Source organism: Sus scrofa, chromosome 8, assembly GCF_000003025.6.
Source record: "Sus scrofa isolate TJ Tabasco breed Duroc chromosome 8, Sscrofa11.1, whole genome shotgun sequence".
NCBI classification, from domain to species: Eukaryota; Metazoa; Chordata; class Mammalia; order Artiodactyla; family Suidae; genus Sus; species Sus scrofa.
The window spans coordinates 62,634,090-62,656,631 of record NC_010450.4 but is presented as its reverse complement, the minus strand read 5'-3'; the positions used below and the strand labels follow the sequence as shown (position 1 = coordinate 62,656,631).

At 33.4% G+C, this 22,542-nt stretch overlaps 1 protein-coding gene across 2 annotated transcripts in view; it reads left to right on the top strand.

Annotated features, from left to right (window-relative positions):
- TECRL (trans-2,3-enoyl-CoA reductase like) overlaps window positions 10,548–22,542 on the top strand; it is a 103,633-nt gene continuing 91,638 nt past the window's right edge. The window contains exon 1 of one of the 2 annotated variants that reach the window (XM_021101381.1): window positions 10,548–10,870. In XM_021101381.1, the coding sequence (XP_020957040.1) occupies window positions 10,637–10,870 (234 nt within the window). In that variant the 5' untranslated portion in view covers window positions 10,548–10,636. The remainder of the gene's footprint in view (window positions 10,871–22,542) is intronic. The other variant, XM_021101380.1, reaches the window with a different exon arrangement.

Genomic DNA, 22,542 nt, shown 5'->3' with positions numbered 1-22,542 from the left:
AATTGGGAAGTAAATATAAATTCTTATTCATATTTCTTTAGTCTTTCTTCATCTGGAACAGTTATTTAGTAATTCAGTTATTTAGAATTTTGCAGAACGTAGTTCAGTTTTTTTTGCTTATTTTTATATTTTCTTATGATTAAAGTAAACAATTAGTTTTAGAAGGAATACTACAGAATATATCATTCTCATTATATGATATCAAGAGTTACAATATATTAATTTATCATATTTTGTTGATGTTAATGTAGCTCACTCATGGTGTTCTTGCCAGAAAAAAAAATTAACATGATGTTAGCAAAATGGTATTTTTTGGTTCTGTTATTCCTTATTAGTTCATGCTCTACTGTAAAGAATTGACCACTCTTTGCTATTTATGTGATTGCATAGACCATAACAGAGGTAATACAAAAATTTCTGAATTTCATATCTTTCCAATATATTTCTTAATTCATCTATTGCCAGTATCTTCTATCAAGAGACAGATATGGCAGAGTTTCAGTATGACTATTCCTGACTGAATCTTTCTTTGCTAATGTAATCAAAGGAATATTCTGGTTCCACCTACATTCTTACCCAATGCTGATATTCACTGTATTTAGTAATATAAAACTATATTTTCCCATTGTTTTTATACTGTCTTAAACATAATTTTTATATTGCCATATTTTTGTTCATTCATTAAATCGCATTGAGCACCTACACACTACACACTAGGTAGTGTGCTGTATTCTTTCAAAAACAGATTAAGATAAATCCTAAGGTTTGAATAAAATATAATTCCTTTATAAAACTGTGTCACATATCAAATCAGAAGAAAAAATAATATGACTTTCAGTATGTGCAGTTTCATTTCCTTATATGGTAAACAAACTGATCCTGTGGTGACCTATTTCAGTCCTTAAGGACATTATGTAATTCTAGGTATCACGATGGCCCAAGTAAATTCCAGAATGGCTAGGATGTAGGAATGGCAAAAAAATTGACTAAGGGTGCAAATTTAGAGTGAATGAAAGTCAGAGAAGCATAGCCTATGTATCTGTTAAGGTACTAAGACATCTCACAGACACACACACACACACATATTTGTAAGCATAAATATACGAGCACCTACATGACATTGTGTTTGCCATTGAAAAATGTGTCTATCATTTTTCAGTCACAATTATGTGTGATTGTATATGTGTGTATGTGTGTGTGTTGAATGATTTTAACTATGTAATGATAAATAACAGACCCCTACATATACACTTAGCTCAGTATGTGCATCCTGAAAAGTGATGCTGGACAGTGATTGAGACCTGAGACTGTTTGTGACTAGTTATGTCACTGTTCGACTACATCACTTTGGTCAAGTTACTTAAACCTTTTGTACCTCAGTTTCTACATCTACAATAAAAACCATCTTAAATAGCTGCTACATGGATATGCACTGAGCACATTGTCTGAACCACAATAAGCTTCACATGGTCATTTTCTGCTATTCTATGAATGCCAAATACTTCACTATGGGCATCATTTTATTGTTTTCCAAGTAGATTAAACTTCAAATCTCTTGTGGCATAAGGCGTATAAAAATGAAATTATCATAGCATTGCAAATGAACTATACTTCAGTAAAACTATAAAAAAATGAAAAAAGGTATGAAAATGAAAATGACATGACAATCCCAGAGAATCATAAGACTAAATAAAGTTTCAAATACTGATGGTCGATTTCTCTGCTTCCAGGTGAAAATGTATTTCAAACAAATTATTTGAAATGTGCATTAAAAACCTAAATAAACATAACATTACTAAACTTTAAATTATGCGGGTAAAGAGTTACAACCCTTATTCTGTTTTTACTTTCTCTTTGTTTTCTCTCTGATGTTTTTAAGTTTTCTTGAAAATCTATGAAGCCAAAGAAATGTACTGGCCTCAAATCCCGACTCCAATGGAAAAAGAATCTGTATATAATAAAAAATGAATAAACTGAGGCTTTTTTTTTTTCCAAATAGAACCTTAACTTTTTGTTTGACCATGATTTCTTCATACCTTAGCAAAGGAGAGCTAATACTGCATAGGAAGTGTGTGCACTTGTTTCTAAATATATAGATCCCGAGTATTGGGATTTTGTTCTTTCAACATTGAGAAAGAAACTCTGTGGTCCACAGCATTCATGGAGATAAAATGCTGAAAGGAGGAGAAACAGGCATGGCCTAGGCTCCCAAAATAAAGGGCAGCATTTGCCAGCACACATCAGAGAACAACTGCAAAGGCCTGGCAGACTCTGGGAAGGGCAGGCTGGAAAGTCTGGAAGCCCTCCAGGGACGATTCAGAGAACACAGTGCAGCACACTAGGAAAACTCGGTGTGTAATCAAGGAAAAATGAGGCAGGCAGAGCGAAGTTAAAGGCTAAGATTGAATGGTTTGTGGTGAGTTTGTAATTGACATAAATGGCTCAAAGAAGACATTTTGTTAAATATTCAACTCAAAATTAAAAAACAATAAAGGACAGAAATGGGTAGTCTGTTTAAAACTGAATAGGAAGTAAGTTCTGTCACCTCCTTTTTACTTTTCTTCTTCTGTGGTTATTTTTTATTCTTTTTAGGACTGCACCTACAGCACATGGAAGTTCCCAGGCTAGGTGCTGAATCAGAGCTGCAGCTGTCAGCCTACACCACAGCCACAGCAAAGCCAGATCCAGATCCAAGCCACATCTGTGACCTACGCCTCAACTTGCAGCAATGCCAGATCCTTAACCCTCTGAGAGAGGCCAGGGATCCAACTCGCATCTTCATGGATACTAGTCAGATTCTAACCTGCTAAGCCACAACAGGAACTCCTCAATGGTTATTTTAAGTTTACAAGAAATTTGAATGTTTTACATACAAGATGAGACTATGCTTTCTTTAATTAAAGAAAAAGATTCAATATCAGTTCAACTGATTTGGTTTTCAGGAAACCATTCAATTTTACCATACTGTTACTGAGATAAAGAGAATTGCAATCTGGTCTAATTTATTAATTAATAATAGTATCATAGGATTTCACAAATCATTTTCATGAACATTAACAGTACAATAATGTGAGGAAGAGACTATAATGCAGGTCTTATTTCTATTTCTCGTTTTTTTTTTTTTATTATGGCTGATATTAAACAGCAAACAAACTTTTACATATTGCTTGGAAATTATAGTTAGAAGGATCATTACATAGCACGTTGAGAATCTGCTTATTTCATGAATGATACAACTAGTATTAAGAGAGGTTACTCAGTTTATTTAGTATAGCACAGCATACACTGCAGAGTTGGACCAATAATCTACATCTCTGAATTTAATTCCAGAGTTCTTTCCGTTAAATTTCAGCTACGTTTCTTTTCAATAGAGCAACTATTATTTATCTATAATATGGAATGATTTATTCATCATGTTCGGTGGTTGTTTTAGATCAACTATCCTAATCTGTTGGTGAAATATGTAAAACCAAAACTTTTTCATTGTAAGAACACCTGTTTTTCTCTCCTAATCCTTTCCTCGATTACAAGTAATTTATTTCATGTAACCAAAATAAATATTCAATTATTGTATACAAGTTTTCAATTATTATGTATTAGTTGAAATGTTAAAATCAGTGGTTTCAGCCACTCAGTAGTTTCAGGACTTTAAGAAGCTTAGGTAACAACTCAGTATATAAAATATTCTTTTGGGAAAACTCATATCCTTTGGAGATTCAGCAAATAATTTATTTTCACATTACTAAGGTGTTTTCTATCTGCCTTTAGCCTGTTGATTCAGAGCCCATTTCATAGCTCATTGGTATCACTAAAATTGAGAAAACTGGAGAAAAATAAGACCACATAAACTTTCAAGGGGAAGAGGATAATAAATATACTTGCAGATATTTTAGGTAGACAGTTAAACTAGGATAGAACTCTGCCCATCGGTGTGGTTATTATGAGTAAATTTGATTTTCTAGTGAAGCAGTGCTATAACCATTTATATTTGGAAAAATAGAGAAGAGGACTGATCTGAATACTTGAGTCAGGTGGATGGGGTAATGAAAAGCATAGAACTGATTTTGGGAGGCATAAATCTGATTTTGCAGAACAGCATTTAAAAAATACATTATATACATATATGAATGCCCTCCATTTTTCAGAAACTCTCTATTTACTTAGTAGATATTGTTTTATTATGTTTCTTAAAAGTCTTTTGAAATTCATGTTACCAAAATATGATAGATAATGGAAAGTTTGATAGTACATAACTATTTAATTATGACAAGGAACTTCTTCAACCCACATTGTTTCCACTAAACAATATTATCTCCTAGACACATATTATTTGTTTATATATTTGTCTAGGTCCAAGAAGAGTATACTTTGATATTTATTTTCCTATTCTCCTCCAACCTTAATTTCCAAAACTCAAAATTTTTGTACCTAATATTTAAGACTTTCTGATGAAAACTGATCAAAAAATAGCCATAACAAGTGTTTGGTTTTTGGCTTACTATTACTTTCTCTTTCACCCACCTAACTCTGTTTACTGTCTTCAAGGATATAATTTGGAACAGATTAAAAACATGGTTCTTATCATGAGGTTCTTTCTATTATCAATGGTAGTCCAGAGGATGCCTTATTGTGAGATCACTGATTAGTATCTTAACTTCAAGAGGAAAATTTATTCATATGATGATTTATTCATCCAAAAACTATGTTGAGTACTTACTATATGCCAAGAGTTATGCTATGCCTTGAAGGCAGTGTGATGGACAAAATTAGATCCAACCTTTGCCCCACAAATGTGGTCTAGTTAAACATCACAAACATGTATGGATGATTACAATTTCCATTACGTGCCTAAAGTAGTGACAAACAATGTAAATATAGAGACAATGTTATGAGAGTAGTTCAAGTATATGAACTACCTCTAGAAAAATGTCCAAGAACAATTCATGTAATGATGGGCATAATGTCCTTTCTTTTTGTATTTTCCATCAATTCAGAGCAAACGCATATCAATTCTGGAGATTCCAAATATTATAATCTATGAGAATATTCATTGTTAACATTCAGATGTTCAAATGTGAGAGACTATGATTTCAAAAATCCATAATGCAATTTTGGAAACACAAGGAGTATCTATCATAAAAATTGAAGTAAGGAGTAGAAGACCATGATTAATCCCTGAAATACTGAAGAAGGACAGAGTCAGATGGCCAACATTATCAGACATCAAGGCTTATTATGAAGCAGCCATAATAAGGACAATCTGATGCTGGCAAAGGAATAGAGAGATGTATCAATGGAACAGAATAGACAGCCTAGAAATAGACCCACACAAGTGTAAGCTAGCAATTATAGGCAGGCCAATGGAGAAAAGATACTTTTTTCAACAAATGGTACTGGAGCAGCTAGATACTCACATGCAAAAAAGAAAGTGAGTATATTCACAGACCTTTTATATTTCACATAAATTAACTCAAAGTGGATCACTGTACTAAATGTAAAATAAAAACATACTGTTTGTAGAAAATAAGACAGCAAAAGCACAGTTCATGAATGAAAAAAATTATGCATTGGACTTCATTAAATTTTAAAACTTTTGCTCTGCAAAAGATACTCTTAAGAGAATCAGAAGACAAGCCAGACAGGAAAAAGTTATTTGGAAAACACATATCTGACAAAGGGGTTATATCCAAAATATAAAAAGAACTCATAACCCAACAGTGGGGGGGGGGGGAGGAAAGCAATTATAAAATGAACAAGAAATCTGAACAAACACCAAAGATGTACAAATGGTAAATAAACATAAAAGGTATTCTACATAGTTTGTAATTAGAGAATTGCATATTTAAACAATGAAATACGAAGTTCCCGTCATGGCTCAGTGGTTAACAAATCCGACTAGGAACCATGAGGTTGAGGGTTCATTCCCTGGCCTCACTCAGTGGGTTAAGGATTTGGTGTTGCTGTGAGCTGTGGGGTAGGTCACAGATGCAGCCTAGATCCCTCATTGCTGTGGCTCTGGCGAAGGCCAGCGGCTACAGCTCCGATTAGACCTGTAGCCTGGAACTTCTGTATGCCATGGGTGTGGCCTCAGAAAAGACAAAAAGACAAAAAAATAAAAAAATAAATAAACAATGAAATACCACATCATGCCTATTAGAATGTCCAAGTTCCAGAACACTGGGTAATATCGAATGCTGTCTAATCCTGTTGAGGATGAGCAACAGGAACCCTCATGCATTGCTGCTGGGAATGCAAAATGGTAAAACCTCTTTGGAAAGCAGCCTAACAGTTTCTTACAAGGCTAACCAGAGGCCTACTATTCAATCTAGCAATCATAATTTTGTTAGTTCTTTTTTTTTTTTTTTTGTCTTTTGGTTGTTGTTGTTGCTATTTCTTGGGCCGCTCCCGCGGCATATGGAGGTTCCCAGGCTAGGGGTCCAATCGGAGCTGCAGCTGCTGGCCTACGCCAGAGCCACAGCAACGCGGGATCCGAGCCGCGTCTGCAACCTACACCACAGCTCACAGCAACGCCGAATCGTTAACCCACTGAGCAAGGGCAGGGACCGAACCCGCAACCTCATGGTTCCTAGTCGGATTCGTTAACCACTGCGCCACGACGGGAACTCCGATAATTTTGTTAGTTCTTTACCCAAATAAACTGAAAATTGTATCCACTCCAACTTGAACACACATGTTTATGGCAACAACCTAGATGTCCTTCAACAGATAAATGAATAAGTAAACTGTGTTGCATCCATATAGTGGGGTAGTGTTCAGTGATGATTAAAAACAAAAACAAAACAAAAGCTCTCAAGCTATGGAAAAGTATTGAGGATCTTTAAATGCATGTTGTTAAATGAAAAAAGCCAGTCTGAAAACACCACATACTGTATAATTTCAACTAATAATATTCTGGAAAAGGCAAACATATGAAGGCAGTAAAAATGTCAGTGGTTACGAGGAATTCAGAAAGAGTGAAGAGAAGGATGAATAGGTAGAGTGTAGGACATTCTCAGGCCAGAGAATATTTTGTATGTTATCATGAAGGACACACAAATTTATCCATTTGTGAAAACTCATAGAACTATAACATAAAGACTAAACCCTAAGATAAAGTATGGACCTTAATTCATAAACATGTATCAACGTTTATCAATTGTAACAAATAGTTCACACTAATACAAGATAGTAATAGGAGATATATAGTGTATTGGGAGGGAAGAAATACATATATGGGAATTCTGTACTTTTAATTACTCAATTTTTATGTAAACTAAAACTTTTTTAAGCCTATTAATTATTTAAAATTATTTCATAAGAAGCAGCATTTCAAACAAAATAAATTGAAATGAGTAGTTCCTATTGTGGCTCAGTGGTAATGCATCTGACTAGTATCCGTGAGGATGCATGTTCAATCCCTGTCCTCACTCAGTGGGTTAAAGATCCAGCATCACTGTGAGCTGTGGTGTAGGTTACAGATGCGGCTCGGATCCTGCATTGCTGTGGCTGTGACGTAGGCTGTAGCTCTGAGAACTTCCATGTGCCAGAGTTGCAGCCCTAAAAAGCAAAAAAAAAAAAAAAAAAAAAAGAAAGAAAAAAGATAAAATATGAATTGATATGCTCTGTCAAAAAGAAATGAAAAAATGTGAGGGTAGGAAAGATGATATCCTAAGCACCACTTCACATTTTACTATAAGTAATTGCAATTGGAATAAAGATTCCTGTTTTACACTGTGTTGTTTTATAATAATTTTCTATTCTAAATGTATTTTAAATTTCAATCTGGTTTAAAGTACTATCGTAGGTCTAGTGTTAAATAGTAATTCAAGGTGTTATTTTCATTAAAATCTATTTAGCAATAACCTTATAGGTCCACCTTAGCAGATACGAAACATTTCATTTTTAAAACTACTTCAAAATACAAAATGAAATAACAAATAGCACAATATCGGAAATGATTTTTATTATCTTCCAAAATTTTTAACTTAGTGACAAGCACAGATGAAAATCTGTAATTTTCTCCTTTCAAATAATGCAATTTACAGCCATTTTTTCTTTCTCCACTCCTTTTGTGTTGGTATGTATTTACATCACACGTTTTATTTTGGAATAAATTTATAAAAATATTGAAAAGCAAGTACAGAGGGTTTTTTGTGTATTTTTCACCCAGTTTCCCCTAGTTCTAACATCTTGCATAAACAGTTTTTCTATAAATTAATTTATAAATTTATTTTCTCTTTCAGAAAACAAGCAGGATACCACCTTGCATTTTCTACTAATGTATTTATATAGTCTCTTTTAATCTGTCACATTGCCTCAATTTTTCCTCATTTTTCATATTCTTGAGAGTTTGGTAGAGTACTAGACATTTTTGTAGAATGTCCCTCAGTTTGTGTCTGATGTTTTCTCATGGGTAGACTGAGGTAGTTCACTTTTGGAAGAATACCACAGAGGTGAAGTGTCCTCACCTCATGATATCAGAGGGTACATGATATCAGCATGACACCTCATGATGGTATTAGACTTGGCCTCTAGTTAAAATGCTGTCTGCCCTGTCAGTTTTCTCCACTATAAAATGCTATTTTCCCTTTCCATTTACTGCTTTTTGTAAGTGTGTCACTTAACTGAAACCCACACTCAAGGGGAGACCATCTATACACACAGTTTGGAATTCTTATGTATGAAAATTTCCACCCTTGTCCCTATTTATTATTTATTCAATCATTTATTGATAACATTATGGACTCATGACTATTTATGTTGTTCTTTGATTTAGAATCCTTTATCATCAGTATTTAATTTCTTACTTTCTAATGTTGGCAATGGGAACTCTTTCAGTTTGGCACCTGTGTCATTTGACTATTCTATTTTTTTATAGAAACCATCTCTGAAGATGTATGGGTTGCACCGTTGGTTATTTTAATATAATGCAATATTAATTTAACTCAGCATGCAAGCAACAGACATCATCCTGCCTATACCTTCAAGTTACATTTATTGATTATCTATTAGTTTATTATTTATTTAATGCATGTGTATTGGACACCTACTCTGTGACAGAACACTGTGGATATATCAAGGGGTGAGATCAATATAAAACAAAGTGCTGATGGTGCAGAGCCTTGTGAACCTTTTTGGAGAACTTTGGCTTTTTCATTATATATAATAGGACTCCCCAAGCAGTGTGTTGAGCAGACCATTGCACTACCTGTTTTAATATAAAGACTGATTACTTTAGCTTCTGTGTTAAAAAGAGACTAGAGTTTGACCACTGTTGACACAGGAAAACTAGTTTGGAAAAGCAATACCATGAGAGCAGTGCTTTGAAGGGTAGCTACAGGGATGGTGATCCAGTTATGTTTCGGTTTTCTGATGGATCAGGTCTAAGATGTGGGAGAATGGGAGATGTTAAGTATAATCCCAAGTATGGAGTCCCAAACCACTGGAGCGATAAAGCTGATACCACGTGTGTGTGTGCATGCACATGAACACATAAATACACACATAATACCTATATTTTAGTTTTTCTCTATTAACTATTGGGTGTAATGATGGTCTAGAGCATGAAAATAGTAATTAAACATTTGTAAGTGAATCTCCAGTGCATAATGCTAAATCCAAATTAAAAATAAATATTGCATTTGTTTTTAATCAGAAAAGATTAGCCTCATATAGAAATATAGATTTCCCCTTCTATAATTTTAGCCATTTTCCTTTCCATGTTTTCATTAACATCCAAGAATATTTTCCTATAATAAATTTCTTTGAATCAGTTACAATATACTTTAGATTTTTTTTTCAGTTATTTCTTCACCAGATTTATAGGGTCTGAGGGTACTTGGAGACTTTTTCACAAGCCCCTCTTTCTAGGTTGTTCATCATTTTTTCATTGTTCAGTCAGATTATCTGAATTTGCAATAATTTAGTCTCATAATACTAACTTTGTATATAAATTTAATGATTTCTTAATGATATAATGTGTGTGTATAAATGTTAAAGTTTACTTCCTTTTCCTTAAGCTATAAAATTCCTCTCTACATATTCCAATCTCATAGGTGATTTGCCATGTCTCTACTCCCTATATGGAATGAAGAATTTATCCATTTTTTCTCTCCGATGTATATGTATGTTTTTAAAAACATTGCATAAATATTTATCCTAGGAAGTATTTACAAAAAAAAAGTTGTTATGTAATAATGTACTAAGTATTGTTAAATTTAACTGTAAGATAGCACTGTGCTAATTTTAAATACATCTGCATGTGAATGTGTGGTAATAATATATGTGTTTGAAGATTAGGGCACACAGAATTCAGAGATAATAAAAAACTCTAGTCTATTCTTTTCTTGCTTTGGAATTTCAGATACTAGTGGCCATATTAAGAAGCAGAGATAAAAGGAGAAAACAAGAAATAATTGGAATGCTGGTAAAGTAATCTACATTGCAGCGATTCACAATAGTGTGTTATATATAGAAATAGATCAGTCATTGTTTTCAGCCCTGCTAAATAAAACTGAACTCTTGGAATGGCATGCCACTTGACCTTCCCAGCCTTCACCAGCAGTATTTAACTGGTTCGAAGGCAACACACTTGTGTCTCCTGTTGACATGACAGATTCTCCTGGGAGTTCACACAATGTTCAAAAGGCACAGGTCCCTTGCTTCAGAACGCAAGAGAGAATTAATTTCCCCAGGAGCTACACGGTCCATGCTGAAGAATGACATGAGAAATTTTCATTCTTTGTCGCAATTTATACTCTCAGCAGGCCCTCTAAAATCAATTCCAGCAGTTAAACATGCAAAAACTATTCACTTTGAAATTGAAATACTTGATGCTCAAACCAGAAAGCAGATATGTATTGTGGATAAGGTGAGTTTTATTTACTTTTTAATTTAAACTTCTCTGTTTTGTCCCCAAATTATTGAATACTTTATTAATGCTGATAAGACTATACCAAAATATTTTCCTGGATTTGAATGTTAATTTTATGATGAGTAGAAAGGACTCTCTATAGTATACTTTATGGAGTTTGTTTCAGTAGAAAATATTCACTGCATCTTTCATACTCAGTTTAAATAATAACTAATAATTATTAGGTTCTAGGTTTCCTCTTAACATTGGCCATTGTTAGGAGTTAAGATTTCAGTGCTCACCTTCTCAGCCTATACCACAAAATGTCTAGCTTTTCCTCTTCATGTACTTCCTTACATATTCAAATTTTTATACAGTTTTACTAGTGTTTATAGAAAAAAGCAAGCAAAAGGCACCCAGGTTATTTAAAATTAAATGTTTAGTATATATGCTGAAATCTAATTATTTAAAATTATTTATAAGGATTTAATTGTCTTGAAATATGAACTTGTCAATTTTTATGAAAAGTGTACTTATTTTAAAACTACAGTGCAAGAAGTTCCTAAAGAGAATATCTTGCTTAATATGCTATCCCTCTATAGGCATATCCCCAATGCTTCACTAAGGAGAGATGAGGTATGTACTTCCTAGATAGAAAGTAAACACACAAATACATGTGTACATTGCAGATAAACATGTATATGTACAAAATTACAATCATTTTCAGCTTTTATAAAGTTTGAAAAACACCAGTAGTTCAATTTATTATGAGATGAAAAGATGGACATTTTTAATAAAAACATTATTTTGCTTTACAGACATGTAGAATAAGTTTTTGCTGTGTTCTAAAAATAAAATTCAGTCACCAATCACATTTACCTATGCTCTAGTTGTGTCTCTAGATAAGAGGGAAACAGAAGAAATTGTTTACTTGCTTTTAATTGTCAGAGATAATATATGCTTCTTTAATTAGTAATTATAACACCGTGATCAGTAATTATAATACTATTAGTTGAGTAATATTACTTTTTATTAGCAGATGGAAATGAAAGTTAGAGAAATTTAATAAGTTCATGAAAGTCATAAGTGGAATTATGAAATTTAAAATCATTTCTTTGCAACTCTAAATCATTACTTTTCTGTAGTACCACTGGGACCATATATAAGTGACAAATATGTATTATATACAATAGAACTTTAACTTAAAATTGTCATGCGTCTTACAATTTAAGCATCTTAGTAAATTTCTTTGAATGGTTTTATATCATACAGGAATAAAATAAGTCTAAAAAATAAAATTATCATCCAGAAGTTGTTGATGTTTGAAGTATATCTCAACTGAAAATTTAAAATTTACAAAGAAAATACAATGAAATCAAGGGGAATAAAACAATAAATAAAATGGATATAAAATTGGACATGGATGTCCTAAGACCAATATACTAAAATGAGACTGGTCATTAGGTCTTTCTGATATGTGTCCTGAAATCCACCTTAAAGTATATGAGATGTTGGGGTCCTAATCATTTTCCTAGTACATTTAGTTTTTTGTTATTGAGGTTGTTTTTTTTTTGAAGCTAAGACACGGAACTTTACATTTTTCAGTGTTAATGAAAACTACACAAAATTTAAGCATGCAGAAAGCCAGCATTCTTTAGAGATAAGGATTTGGTTTCAGAATGTCACATTTGAACTGCAAGTGTCCTGGTAATTGTATCTTCAGTGTCAAACCTTTAGGGGAACTCAGTAGGCGAGATAGAGGATTAATTTTGGATTCCTCACACTCTTTATTGCACAATCAACACCATCTGATGTGCAGCTTACTGCTTCCAAATCTCTGACTTGTCAGTAGGACTGGATTTTGTTTTGTCTTGTTTTAGTTTTGTAATTTGGTAAATTATCTTGTAATGATGGTAAGAATTTAAAAGAAAAAAATCTGGATTAGTTTACTTTTTTTTCGCTATTTTTAACAGTTTAAACTTGTAAACATGAGGAAAAATTGTTATTTTGTTTGTTGTTCAGTATATTGTTTTATTCTTAGACAAGTTAGCAGCTATATTAACAGTAAGGTTATGTTAATTGCTTATCATTAATTGCTCTACTCAATATACAAAAGTAGTACTGCTTATAACTTCGTCCCTCAGTAAGCATAGTGCTATAAAGTAGTAAAAGTTAAAGGTCATATACTTTGGGATTCTTATTTAGAACATAGGTTAATAATATCTATTTTGTAAGCCTATAGTGAAGAGTCAAGATTAAGATATGTAACACACTTAGCATACTGTCTTGAACATGATAGGAAAATGTATTTTTTTAGTTTAATAATCATTTGGATAGTAAAATTTAATGTGCACAGAATCCAATAAAAAAATAAGTGATGAACCTTGTGATACTGGCAGTCTGTAAATTTGACTCTTAGTTACCCATTGATATGATTTGTCATAATGCTTAAGTTAGATATTAATTTCAAATATTTTGAGTAGGATGTATGTATCTTAGTAATATATGCTGATCCCTAGTGTAAACTTTGTTTGCATATTGATATTATGTTTACCTTCAGAATGGACAAATATTTTCTTAGGAGATTCATAAGGCAAAAATATCAAAAGAATTCCTTGTATTAAAGAAAATATATTACATTATGTTTCCTCTCTCTCTCTCTCTCTCTCTTGCACTCACGTGTGAACACACAGACACCCAAAGAAACAAAAATCCTTCTATTGCCTTCATTATCTTCAGCTTCTATCTCATTCCTTGTTGTTTTCATCCTGTTCATGTTGTCTGCCCACATTTTCCTCTTATTCTATTCCAAACTCACTGCATTCAGGCAGTTGCCTACCACTTCTCAGAATATGAACTTGCTGAGGTCACCAGTGAGGCAGAGATAAATACTTCGCTAAATCCAAAGGTCAATCTTCATGCTTTACTAGGTATATCAGCAACATTTGCCACTATTAAGCACATCTTCCTCCTGAAAAACCCTTTCGCTATTTGAGCATCAGGGTAATACATGCATTATTTTACACCCATTTCATTGGCTTCTCCCTTTTCTCCTGCTGCTTCTTTATTATCTGACTTACTAGGTGTGGACTGTCACCAACTCAGTCATCAGAATTTTTTTCCCATGTTTAGTCATTTACCTTATGGAGTCCTGTAGCTTAAAATATCATCTGCCTATTGATGACTCATAAACGTGTAATTACAGCTTATCCTTTTCCCATGAAAGGCAAATCCATTGATCTATGTATCTACGTGTGTATCTGTGCATTTATCCACGTATCTATACATCCATCCATCTACCCATCTATTTGGATGTTTGCTAGGCATCTCAAACTTAGTATATCTAAAGCACTTGGACTTCCCCTCAAATTTTTCCACAGAGTTTTCCAAGTCAATCTTCAAATAGCTCAAGTCAAACACTAGAGGGATCATGACTCATCTCTTATTCTCACGGCCCATATGCAATCCGTCTTCAGGGTGATACTTCCAAATACATCCAGATTGACAAATTTTCACCACCTCTACTACTCAGCACTCATAAATCCTTCCTCTGCTCTGTCCTTAGCACGGTCAGTATATTCTCTATATAGCAACCAGAACTAGCCTGTTCAATCATGTCAGATAATATTATTCCCTACTCAAAACCAGTCAATGTCTTCCTTTATGTCTTTACTTACTTTAAACTTTTTCCTCAGGGCATTTCTTGACCACCTATTTAAAACTGCAAAATCTGCCAATATTCTCTATGACTTTTCCCTGTTCTCCTTTGCTAGTACTTATGGTCACCTAACATCCTGTTTATTTTCCTTTTTTTCAATTGGTTTAATATTTGGCCTATTATGCTAGCTTTACAAAAATCAGGGGCTTGAGTTTTTTCTCTTGTCTATCACCAACATTTAAAACAGTGCTTCGCCCAAAGAAAGTGTTCAACCAATATTTGTTGAATAAATTAATGTCTGTTCAAGGGATATGTGGGTTTGATATATTGCCCATGTTTAGCACTGATAGTTTGAGATGGAGAAGAATAATATTTGAAAATACAATTTACTATTTTCTAAATCTAAGTATCTATTAAATAAATTTAAATATATTCACAGGAAGAGACAATTAATTAAATCATTCCACGGAAAGTCCAAATTCCTTCTGGCTTGCTACCAATAAAGATGTACAGAATTTAACTTTGTATTAGTGTATAATTTACTAACAAATAGTCATATTCTGATTAGAAAAAAACTTTTCATAAAGAAGGCAATGCAGATGGGGATGTTTAACTGATTTATTTATTTCCCATGAATAATTAAAAATAGTATGACTATTAAAGATGATAAAATGAAAGGTAGATTATTCAAATATTGTTAGATATCATCTTAATTATTTTTGGAACATTAAAAAATACATGAAAAATACATTTTAAAAAATTAACAATGAGTAATTTCCAGTTGCTAACTATTCCTGTCTTGCTTCTATATTTTAAAATGTCAGAAACTTATCTAGTGACAAGTGGATGATGCAAGAGCAAGGAAAGAACTATAAAAAGCTAGGGTTGATAAACATTTCCAATATCACATTCTTTTTACTTTAATCTTTCTCCGAGGAACTTGACCTCAAGAGCCCTCTTTCTTCTATTGTTTTATATGCTCTATGTCAAAATTCTCAAAATCTTTTTACAGACCTCTTACAAATAAAGTAGTCAATCATTCTCTGATCCTTCTAATGGTAAAAATACCGGTATTTACCAGAAAACAGGAGAGACAATTATAGGGTAGTAAGATTTCATAAAAATTGTACTTTTAACACTTCAGTTAGAAAACTTGAGAATCCTTAATATGTAAGTTTTCCAATTTTGATATTTACCTTGGGTATGCAAGTTAGCATATTTATGTCTTACCTTGCTCATCTGTAAAGTGAGAATGGCACCTGCCTTAAAATGCCCTAGTGGAAGTTTTCAGAATTTCACATACATGCAAGTGACAGTATCTTCTTTCTCCTGGTTTTTCCTCTTCTTTCTCCCTCTCTTCTGTTTTTCTTCTTCTCTTCTTCCTCTATTTTTTAACTCTCTTCTTCCCATTTCTGCACCTTTTTCCTGTCTCCTCCTCCAGCCCTTTACTCCTATTTCTTATAATGTAGCACAATATAATTGAAAGTTTATAACCTTTGAATTCACACATACCAGAATTTTAATATAAATCTGGTCTACTTTCTCTTTTTCCTTGGACATGATCCAATATCTCTTCCCCTTATTATCCTTTTCTCTAAAAGGATTTAGATATCATTATTCCTCCCCTGTATAGAGGAAGAAAGGTGGCACAGAAAAAAGGAAAATTTAGTGTGTGTTAGAACCAAGCTTTGAGCCTGGCCAATACACATTCTGTGCCTTGCTCTTAAATATTATACACTATAATGTGAAAGATGAATGACTTTCATTAGCCAAAATTCTCATGTTCTATTTAATTTCATGACTGTGGCATACAACTCCCAATACAATGCATTTCATGGAAGAGATCCTATTTTAGAAGGATGTCAACTTGCCCTTTGACTTAAGACAAAAAGGAAAGCTTTAAGCATTGTCTTTTATACACATTGTAGACTCAAAATAGCATTAGTTAATATTCAAACCAAAAAATTAAAATATTTTAAAGTCTCTTTAATAAATTAAAGAGGAGATGTGCTCAAGAATGTTTACATCATTAAAAATTTAAAAATTGAAATGAATGTTTCCTCCATAAAGAGGTAATTAACATAATCTTTTTCTTTGTACCCAGATGATCCCCAATGCACACCCCACTTTTTTATATTCTTGAGAATTCCATAATACAGCATGTAATTGTAAGTTTAAAAGGATCAGTGTTTATCTGCCCTGACTTAGATTTCTCTTCAGAAAAGGTACATCTATTGCATATTTTTGCTCATGATAATAGTCCAAATATATAATGAAATTCTGAGAGACAACATGGTGCTCTGATATTTGTGTCTGCATTTGAGCTTTGAAAATCATTAATATTTTATTACCTTAACTTGATATTTAACTACTCTGATTTTTGGTTTTCCAAGTAGGGTAAATATCAAATCAAAGTAGGGTAAATAACTATCTTCCAGGAGTAACTAAGTAATTTATCTTTATATGCAAAATGTAGCACCAGGTCCACCACATAGTTATTTTTCTGTAAATGAACACTGCATTTTAGAGGGTGGAGATACATTTTAAATATAATTACTCCACTGAAGTGGGAATATAACTGAATTGATACTTTTCTATTAAGATTGTAAAAAATCAGGTATTTTTAAATTATATTATTATTCTTTTGAGAAATGATTAGGAAGCATTCTAATTAGAAAGCATTGTCACAGGGACCATCTTTGGAGCATCAGTTTCTAGAATTCCATACCCAACTCTCATACACCAAGTAATATGCATTGGTGATTTATGCCATGTTATACTATTAAAGATGCCAGTTCCTAGAGAAGCTGAATGCCGATTTAATAGTAAAGAAAAGTGAATGTACTCTAGAAAATTTTTAGTGAATAACATTTACAAAACAAATATATACTATTACATATAACCAACAAAGTTATTTCTACATTTTTTTCCATATTCCAATTGTATCACCATGGAGTTCCTGTCGGCTCAGTGGTTAATGAATCTGACTAGGAACCATGAGGTTGTGGGTTCGATCCCTGGCCTTGCTCAGTGGGTTAATGATCTGGCATTGCCGTGAGCTGTGGTGTAGGTTGCAGACGCAGCTCGGATCTGGCGTTGCTGTGGCTCTGACGTAGGCCAGCAGCTGCAGCTCCAATTAGACCTCTAGCCTGGGAACCTCCATATGCCAAGAGTGCAGCCCTAGAAAAGACAAAACAAACAAACAAACAAACAAACAAAACTGTCTTTTTTATAGTTAAGCTAAGAAGATGTCATTTCCACCTACTAATATATAAGATGCAATGATCCTCATTTAAGAGGTCAACATGGATGAATAACTTTTAGAGGAAGCCTCTAGATAGAAAAGAGTTGAAATTTACTAGATTCATTGGTTCTCCAACTCTCTATTTTGACATCCTATAGTGTCACGATTATTCATTCAAAAGGTATTTGTTGAGATATTTATCCAATAGTCTATTATATGTTTGAGATCATGTATTAACATAGGTACAGTTTTTATAATTTTCATAGATTTTATTCTCTTCTATGGAAGACAAGCACTGTAGAAGTAATTTTAGGTGCAAAGATGGGGAGGGTGGATTGAGGGTTTGGGATTGCCTGTGCACACTGTGGTATATGGAATGACTGGCCAACAGGGATCTGCTGTATAGCACAGGGAACTCTACCCAATAGTCTTTAAATTATATGGTTAAATCTGAAAAAAGAAGGGATGCATATGTGTATAACTCAATCACTTTGTGGTACAGCAGAAATTATTACAACATTGTAAATCAACTATATATCAATAAAACTTTAAAAAATGAAAAAAAAGAAAAGTAGGAGGATTTTTATCAGAAATTTAGGAGGTAGAAACAACAGGACCTTTTGGTTGGTTGTAAAGATTGAAAGACAGGAAGAATGCAACTAAGATGTTAAATTGCTATTTTAACAGCTGTAGATCCTGAGAATGGTACAATTTACTGAAATGTTTTGTGGATTTTTATGTTTATTTGTTATTTGTTTGCTCCCTTATTTTTGTTGCAGACAAGTAGTAAGGCAGGGAAGAAGCAAATACTCAGTTTTGCTAATTTTAAGTTGGAGATCTTTATGAGATATCCAGTAGGCATGTGGGTGTAAAGATCTGGGATTCAGAACGGTGGTCATGATGAAATATGCTGAGTTGGAATTTAGAAATATAAAGGTAGTCCTTGCAGCCAGTAGAGCAAAGACAATAAAATTCAGAAAGAACAGTGTGGTAGATGAGAAAAGAACCAACTGCAGAAGCCTGAGGAATTCCAACATGCAAAGGTTTTAAATATAAGTGAGATGAAAAAGAAAAATCACTAGAAAGATCCAGAGAGACAGAAGAAATATAGCAAACATTGCATCACAGAAGCCTAAGAAAGAATATTTGAGTTAGAGGTGAGGGGCCAATAGAATCAAATATGGCCAAGAAATATAGAGAAAGACTCTTAAGTATCCCTTTGTATTAAATTTTGAGATGTTTATCATTGAATTTAATTATATCATTATAGGTACACTGATTCTAGGGAAAATCCAGTATGCAATGGGGGATAACAAGCCACAGGGAATAAGAAATTTGAGTTTCCTGGAAGACCCTCCTTTTGTAGGTAGCTAGAGCCTTGAAAAACTTACTTGTCCCAAAAGAATCTTATAATTTCCAAGCTTTGAGTTTTGTTCAAATATGATTCCTCTGCCCAGAGAGTTCTGTCACAATCTTATATCTAATCTTATGACTGTGGGGTCATTCTTCATAGTCTAGTTGAGATGGTAACCACTTCATGTGCCACTAAGACCTCCTCTAAGCAGATATGTTCTTTGTACCAGTAACAGTTGGTTGAAATCTCCATTATATATATGTACATTATATAATCTAGTAATCAGGAATGAATATTTGTCACCTATCATAAAAATGCAAAAGGGTAAATTTATGCTCATTCAATCCAATCACCTTTTTAAAAATGAGGATTATATTTGGTATAGCAGTATTTCATTTTGTTCTAAAAATTTATTTTCATTGTAGTTGACAAATGCATTAGTCCACAAACAGGTGAAAATTTTTCAAAAATGATACTTTATATAATGTAGTAGTCAGGAATGAGTGTTTGTAACCTATCATAACACAGTCTGGGAAGCACTAAACTAGATGACATGAAAATGATCTTTTCAGCATTGCCACGATTCAAACAGATCAAATAAATATATGTTGGATACAAAATCAGAACATGCCATATCCAGGCTTCTCTTGGATTTCATTCTAAAGATTACATTTTCTTGAAAGGCAATGTAAAATAATAACTCTCAAAGGTTGTGTTGTAAATATTGACACATCTTCAGACAAATCAAAGAGGATAAATCATGTTTTCCTTGGAAATTGAAAGATAAGGAGAAAAAAGAAACGCTAACCCTTAAGGGAAGAAAATCAAGAGGGTTATATTGTTCAATTAAAAAGAGCCTACTTCCAATTAAGTCAAGACTAAATGGAGAAAGTTAATAGTTTGAATCACATGTTTAAAAATATAAAAGATTTATTCAAAAATGTTCTGTGTAAAGAATGTAGCTAGCTGTGAAGAGGTGACCAAATGTCAGAGAGACATGGAAAGTTGAGAGGGTTATGTGTATTTTATTATTCAAATTAGACAAATAGTTACTTTATGAGTGGCTACTATAGGTTACATGGGTTTGAAACCTAAACACATCTTAATCTGGTATGCATGAATCAAATCAGAAAGAACAATTACATATTTTATAACAAATTATAATATGTCAAAGAGCATCGGAGAGTTTAACACAAACTATATGAAAAAGACTAGGAAAAATACTTTTTTTAATAGAGGCTTAGGCAGGGGGATAAGAAACAAAGCAGAATTTGGTAGAAGGAGGGGTTCAACAGGATCTTTAAACTTATGTAATATAATACATTAGTGTGGGCAGGGTACAAGAGCACCCCTGGAAGGAGGATTAGCCTATCAAAGGCAAAGAGGAAGAAAAGTAAGAAGCAAGGTTTCCAGGCCTGATGTAATTAAGTCCAGGATGTGATAATGCAGAATGGAGTCAACTCAGAATAGATGGTGTGAGTGGGAATGGTGTAGGGGTTTATATGCCTTGCAAAGGCGTCTGGAATTTTTCTTCTCTTTCAAACTAGAAGGGTAGTGTTTGAAGATCTGCCATTTGGGAAAATAAATCTTGCAAAGCCATGATGTGTGAAAAGTAGAAAGCCTGAAGACTGAAAGTTCAGAAAATCAGCAGCAAATCTGTTGTGTGTCTGTTCAAGACCAACACTTTGGGAAGCATCATGATGTCGTGGGGTCTGCTGAGGCTTTGAGGACACTCAGCCACCTCTCACACTTAACCAGCTTGTAACATTGGGCAATGGCCTTCTTTTCTTTTCTTTGATACGAGTTGTCTCATTGGAGGCCACCTTCCATGAGGAATTTCCACAAGGAAATGCTATGGTCTGGAGCCTTGAGTAAAGCAGGAAACAGCTACAAACCTTGAAAATTTAATAATACTCTAAGTCTCAAATCATTAAATACATTAAAGAACTCTAAAACGAATGAAGTTTAACAAACTATTTACATTGCACTAAACATACTGAAATTAAATTATTTTTTCCTGAATGTATGTGTATATAGTCCATGTTTGAGGAATAAGTATAAAACAATTCAAATTAAATACAGATCATTAGGCACATCTTTAGGACACACTTGAACTCTTAAGTAAATATATGTATATATTTTTCTAATGTATTTTCTAATCTATACTGTATACCATGTATATAATGAAACAGAATAATTATTTAATAAATAGTAGTTTCTAATAAGTGTATTTACAGCCCACATAGATCAGACCAATAAATGTATCCAGGTTCTTAAAATAGAATGTGGTATTACATGTGAAAAGAATAACCCATTACCATTTAATTTCATTTCACTGGGACTTTGCTGTTCAGATTTGTAATGAATTAGGGCAATCTCTCTAGATATAAACCTGCTATGAATTTGTCAAATTAACACTTGCTAAGTGGAGCACAGGGTGCCAGATGGTAAGCCGAGATTCAACCACAGACCAGGAGAGATACTGAAATAGAGTTTATTACAGGTCCTGGAGGAAGTATCTGGAAGGCCTTCAGGGTACAGACAGAGAGAGACAGGATCTGGAGAACATGCCTTCATTAGGGTCCATAAATGGAGTGCTTTCAGGTTTCTGGGCTAAGGCCAGATGGATCCATTCAAACCACAAGAACAAGATTGTGGTAAACCCTGAGTCCAGGAGTACATAAGGAGGAGGCCTTGGCAGGCAGAGGCAACTGTGATCATAAGAGCTGCTGGGGAATCATTTCAGAAGCTTACATTTACTTGTGGCTCAGGGCTACTGCCCAGGCATCAGCTTGCCTGGGGGGCAAGTCAGTTTAAGGTCACTGCAGGCTGCTTGGTCAATCAATAGGGAAGTCAGGCAGTGATACCACACGTGGATGGCTTAGCTAAACTCCACAAAACCTGAAGATATGCATGCTGTACTATTAGAAAGTTCACAATGAAGGAATTCTTAGTTCTTTCATAATCTAACAGTTAAAACAAAAAAAAAAAAGAGAAAGACTGTGCTTACATAATGTGATTTTGTGAAGTATTTTTGGTGTGACCTTTTTATGCTTGTGATTTTTTTTTTTTTTTTGAGAAATTAAAGGAAATTGTATGTTAAGACTGTACCTTGTCTGGATGAGCATTTTACTGTTCTTTCTGGTAGCCTGACAAAGAATTCTCAAAATCATTATCTAACTTGTTGCTGTGATCTCAAAGTTACTTAAATCTAACATACTTTTTTTTTTTATTGTTCCTTGTACTGACCTCAGTGTTCCAAGTTATCTAATACAACTTTTCTGTAACTATCCCTCATAATGTAAGTATTTAACAAATGAGTGGTAATGTCAGGCAATGTTAAGAAATAAACATTCTATATTTTAGATATATTTTACATTATTTAAGGGATAGAGGACTGAAGGCACAATGCTGCAGCCAGTGGAAACTGATAT